We start from the raw sequence: 6,117 nt of genomic DNA on the forward strand, positions 1-6,117 counted from the left end.
ATATATATATATATATATATATATATATATATATATATACTTTGCTGGTTTTTGTGTTTCTCTAGAGAACCCAATCCAACACACCCCATCATTGTGAGTATTGTATGAAAGTTCAATGTGTGGCAATTGTAATGAATTATTGAACCCAATAGAGAAGTAGAGAGTGCTATGAGAGGGTCAGTTGGTATCAGAACTGGTAGACGTGTGTCTGACCTATGCGTCATAGGAATCAGCCTTGTGCTGATCCTGCTCCACTCTGGTGAAGTTAGAGGAGGTCAGACACTGTCTCCATGCCCTTTTTGCATCTGGGAAGAGCTGTTTTGGCAGTCCAACTTAAGATATCTGCAGGGATGTCATATACATGCTCAATGACTCAACTGTCATTGCTTTTCCCTCTGATTCCTACGGGTAGTGCCTTTTGTGATGGTAACAGAGCTTTATGATCTACATGTTTTAACCTATCATTAAAATCCTCAACTGACCATAGTTAGATCCCATTTTCTTTATCTCAGAACATATTAGCATTCTTTTTGTGTAAGAATATAGTCAGAATTTTGGAATTTTTACTTTTGTTGTGTTCACTTATGTAATATTTATTCAGCCAGTATTTATTGAAAGTTTATGGTAGGCGGGCATTCTTTCAGGCACTTGATATACTGGAAGTTTACATTCACAGAAAAGGAAAATTGAGTCTGGAGGCAATGAACCAGAGAATAAACAAAAGAACAAAATTCCAAAGCAGGGTAAGGAATAGAGAGTGATGGGAATGGGGAGCCATGTTACCAGAGGCCAGGGAAACCTGACTGATAAAGGAATGAAGATCTAAAGGAAACAAGGGATAAGCCATATAAAATCTGGGGAGAAAGCATTTCAAGTAGAAGGGAGAACAAGTGCAAAGGCCCTGAGGTGAGAATAAACATGGCCTGTTTAAGGGCCAGGATGACTGGAGCAGGTAAGCCCAGGGGAGCATGTTAGGAAATGAGGTCAGAGAGATAGGCAAGACACAATCATGTCAAGTCATGTGAACCATGATAAAATTTAAATTTTATTTTGACTATGTTGGAAATCATTAGACAAATTTGAGCAAGGAAGTGACATGATCTGGTTTATAGTTTTTAAAATAATAACTCTGGCTGCTATGTGGAAAATCACTTATAGGGAACCAAGCAGACAAACTAAGAGGCAACTACAGATGTGTATGTGAGAGATGATGATGGCTTGGGTAGGTACAGAAGATAATACCTAGTCATATTTGGGAGATATACAACTCCATCTCTCTCTCTCTCTTTCTCTCTCTCTCTCCACACACACACACACACACACACAGAGTTTATTTTGCCAGTCTCAGTTGATGTTCATTTAGGTTATTGATTTTTTTTTCTATTTAAGATAATGCTTCAGTAAAAATCCTTGTATATATTTCTTTTTTTTTTAATTATCTTTTGCATCTTTTTTCCCAACACATTTTTGCCACATTTGGGATATATTTTAAACATAGAGCTGATAGAATTTGCTGATGATTAGATGAGTTGTGAGAAAGAAAGAACAGCATGAAGGGCAAGTGCTAGTATTTGGTCTGAGCAACCAGGAGAAACTTGTGGGAGGAGGTTTTAGGAGATGTATCAGGTTCAGAATCAAGGGTTTGATTCAGATAGAACAGACATCCAGTGGAGACATCTATAACTGTGGTGAGAGGTCAGATATGCATATATAAATCTGGGGAATCACCAGCATATACATGATATTTAAAACCATGAACCAAATAAAACCCTCAGTAGCGTCCATAGATAGAGAGTTGAAAAATTGAGTCTGGAGGCAATGAACCAACATTCAGAGATCAAGAGGAAGAGCCAGCAGATGAGAATGAAAAGGTGCTGCCCATGGAGTGGGAGAAAAACATGGAGATCATGGTGACCTAGAAGCTTGACTAAAAATTATAATAATAATTCAAGAGTAAGAGACACAGAGGGCTTCAAATATATCAGAAATGTTTTCAGTCACAAGCAGGATAAGAGCATTATGTTATTCACACCTTTGTATGAATAAAGTATTTTATAAAAAATGTTTACAGAAAAGAAGAGAGTGATCAAGTAAACCAAATGCTGCTGAAAGATCAAGTAAGATGAGGAAAAAGGATTAACCCATTGTATTTGACAAGATGGATGTCATTGGTAATCAGAACAAGAACAGTTCTGATGGAGGAGTGAAGACTTGAGTTAGATTGAAGAAAGGCTAGAAGCTGAAGATGTGGAGACACTGAATATGAACAACTCTTTTGAGTATACTGCTATCAAGGGGGAAATAAAATTAGGGTAGAGGCTAGAGGAGATTTGGGTCAAGGACTTTTTGTTGTTGTTGTTTATTTGTTCTGGGTTGTTCCTGGGTTGAGGAAGATATTATAGTATGACTATGGCCAGTAGAGGGAAACTACTCAATCATCTAGGAGAGAAGGGATAAATGAAATAGCAACATCATTGGTTATACAAGGGAGAAGGAAATTTTATTTAGTTCACAGGTGAAAGCATGGGGTTTTGATAGGTACAGGTACTACATCCATTATACAAAAAGGAGGCAGAGGGCAGAGCTACAAAAAACAAGGTTAATAGATTTGGTGGTAGGAAAATGTAGTCCTGTTCTGACTGTTTCTATTTCCTTGGAAAAATGAAGAGTGGGTTCATTAGTTAACAAGACAGGGGAGCGCTTTCAGAGGTTAAGGACAGAGCAAAATGTAGAAGGAATCTTAGAGACTTGAAGAGTAAATTGAATAAGAACACGTAATGGAAGCAATAGACAGAGCTAAGGGCCTACTTGAGATTGGTGGTATAAACTGAATGTGTGTTAGGGGTTTTTCCCAGCCACTATTCATGGCTCATGTGCAGGTGTGAAGGAGGCCGACTTGGATTTAATCAGGGCTGAGATTTTGTGGTGTGTGAACGGAGGAGAGAAAGAGGAAGAGGTTGAAGGGTTTAGGTAAGGTCCTTGGTATTGAGCATAAATCATCAAGTACCCTGATCTCATGGTGAGTTACCTTCAGCACTTTTTCCTTTCCTGCCTAGGAACTTCAATTCAGGACACCTTCATCTGTCAGTGAACTTCTTATCCTATTGCTCTTTAAAAGGGACAGTATTGGGGTCTAGGTCTCTTTTCCCAGGAAGCTCCTCAGTCCTTGTATACACCTACCTCTTCCATAGGGATCATATCTGCCCACCAAGGAGTATAGGGAAGGGCAAGCTTTGCCAATTTATGAAGGTTTTGCTTTCCCTCTCACTCCAGTCAAAAAGAGATCCTTCAAGGGGATTTTTCTTCTGAGTGAGAAAGATCTGCCCAATGACGCTTTTCTTGGTCCACCTCACACTGGGTGAGATTTGAGATGAGATAAAGACCTGGATTAATATTGGAAGCATGTGCTAGTGAAAAACAAACAACCCTTTTGTTCCTCAATCTGGTGGAACCCACAGAAATTTGAGTTACGCTCTTCGTGTTGATGGAATTCAACAAAACAAACCAGTCATTCTGTGATTTAATAAAAATGACTTAGGCCTTGGCTCATGGGTATTGCCATTCCTCTGCAGAGAACAGTCAGAAGAACTGATGCAAAGATCACCAAGGTTATGGCTTTGGCTGAGAAAATAGAACAGATGTAGTGACTGGGGAGAAACCAAATAAAGTATTCCAAAACCAAAACCAAACTCACTGCCGTCGAGTTGATTGCGACTCATAGTGACCCCTCCTTGGGTTTCCGAGGCAGTATCTCTATGGAAGTAGATTGCCCAATCTTCCTTCCGAGGAGTGGCTGGTGGGTTTGAACCACCAGTCTTCTGATTACCAGTCAAGTGCCTTAAGCACTTTGCCACCAGAGCTCCCAAATAGAGCATTAATTGCATTTATATGATGGATACTAAGGGGGGAAAAAGAACCCAACCCTGTTGCTGTTGAGTCAGCTCTGATTCATGGCGACCTCTCATGTAGCAGAGTAGAATTGTGCTCCATAGAGTTTTCAAGGGCTATGATCTTATGGAAGAAGTCCCTGGATGGCACAAATGGTTTGCACTCAGCTACTAACTAAAAGGTTGGAGGTTTGAATTCACCCAGGGGTGCCTCAGGAAAAAGGTTTAGCAATCTCCTTCTGAAAGGTCACTGCCTTGAAAACCCTGTGGAGCTCAGTTCTACTCTGCAGCACATGGGATCATCAACTCAATGGCAACCAGTTCGGTTTTTGAAAGTAGATCACCAGGCCTTTCTTCCATAGCACTGCTGGGTGCTTTCTAACCACCAGCCTTTCAGTTAGTCATCAAGAACAAATACACTAGTCCCTAAAAAAGCAACAGCATAAAAGGTTGGCTCCAGAGCCCCTGCTGTTTGATCCGCGTCCACGGTCTTCCCTAGCCAGTCAGCCTGTGTGCTTAGGTTGCCTGCCCCTGTGAAAGCCGCATTTACCCAGCCTTCCCCACTGGCCCCTTGGCTCCCCTCCCAGCCTCAATCAAAACCAATTTTTGCTTCTTCTGAGCACTCGTAAGAGACTAGTGCTAACCTGATAAATTAATTCTAGCTAATGCTAATTATAGCTTAATATGTTACCCTTCCCAGACAACATTTAGATTTTAAAAGTAGCTTTGGTTCCTTAAATCTAAAGGAGTACTGTAGGATGCCTTGTGCTGTGGCAGACAGGTAGGGGAGACTGTGGGAAACAGGGACATTTTTCTAGGCCCTTTGGGTCAAGCATGGAAGGCTCCATGTGCTCCTTCTGATCATCCAATATCTCCCCGGCCAGTATCAAATATTTCTTTAAAACCAGGAGATTTCAATCTTGAGAAGACATGCTTAGAATGCAGTTGACTGATGCCTGTATTACTCTAATATATGCAGATGAGATTCTTCTGTGCAATCAGAATAAATCTACGATGGTGGTTTGTTTAATTTCCTCTTCTGCACCAGGGAATGTGAATTCCCTGAGGACAGAAGAGAGAAGAGGAGACACCTGCTCATTGCAAGTCTTCTCAGGACTAGAAGCTCTGCCCAGGCCACTCAAGGGCCTTCTGAGTGTCTGGATGACAGATAGGAGGGCATCAGGCAAGGCTTGCTCCAGCTGAATCTGTGATACCGGAAGAAGCAAAGAGAAAGCGCAGACTCCCAGAAGACTCAGCCACAGAACGCAGTTCTGCCACGTACCATGTAACTCACCTCTCCAGAAAACCTTGTGGGGATATGTGAAGCTATGCATCAAGGAACCAACCCTGTTGACATCATTTGTCATAAGCCACCCTGAGCCTGATCCAAAGATGGCGTCTAAGACACAAACAACAGCTTCCCCTGATTTCTCAGAATTTCTTGGTCTGTGAATGAAATAAAATCCAACCTTCTCCTTTTCCAGCCATTCATTCACTGCCCTCTGCCCCAACGTGGAGAGGCTGACCAGCTGTTGCTCCAGAGGAAGCAGACACCAGGGTAAAGGCAGATCTTAGAAACCCAGACTGAAAGAGACTCAAGACACCCACTGAGGAGCAGGAATGGGTTGCTCATGCTATGACAAGGGTCAAGGTCATGTCTTCTGTCTTAGTATGGGTTCTCTAGAGAAACGAAACCAGTGAAGCTTATATATACATTGTATATATAGATGGCTCATGTGAGAGTAGAGGTGACAAGTACCAGGTCCATAGGTCATACATCAAGCTGGAGGCTTCTCCTCACTCACATAGCTACAGGGGCTGACAAACCCAAGATCAGCCAGTCAGATGGCAGACTACTGGCTCATAGGCTGCAGAGGATAGCAAATGCCAAAATCAGCAGACAATAAGGCAGGCTGCTGGCTCAAGTCCAAAGAACCAGAGGTCAGATGATGATGAGCCAGATACAGGATCCAAATTGAGCAAAAATCCAGAAAGCATCACCAGAACATCCATGTATATTGGATACCGGCCACTTCCCCAAGGAAACTCCCTTTCCTTGAGTTGCTCCTTGGCTGCTCATCATGGAGGTGATTACATTATGTTGGATCTCATCATGGGAGATGGTTATAGCATTATATAACTGACAAACTACATCATAACTGCCAAACCAGTGAGAATCATGGCTCAGCCAAGCTGACATACAATCTTTTTTTTTTTTTTTTTTGTAATC

General features: G+C 41.7%; 1 protein-coding gene across 1 annotated transcript in view; it reads left to right on the top strand.

Annotated features, from left to right (window-relative positions):
* Nucleotides 1-939: 939 nt before the first annotated feature.
* The window catches only part of LOC103193401 (methionyl-tRNA formyltransferase, mitochondrial-like), a 34,287-nt gene continuing 29,109 nt past the window's right edge, over nucleotides 940-6,117 (top strand). The window contains 2 exon segments of the mRNA XM_042780353.1: nucleotides 940-952; nucleotides 2,880-2,970. Of these exon segments, the coding sequence (XP_042636287.1) occupies nucleotides 940-952; nucleotides 2,880-2,970 (104 nt within the window).

This window comes from Orycteropus afer, unplaced genomic scaffold (assembly GCF_000298275.1).
Source record: "Orycteropus afer afer isolate SDZICR_OR568_19922 unplaced genomic scaffold, OryAfe1.0 scaffold00036, whole genome shotgun sequence".
Classification (NCBI taxonomy): Eukaryota; Metazoa; Chordata; class Mammalia; order Tubulidentata; family Orycteropodidae; genus Orycteropus; species Orycteropus afer.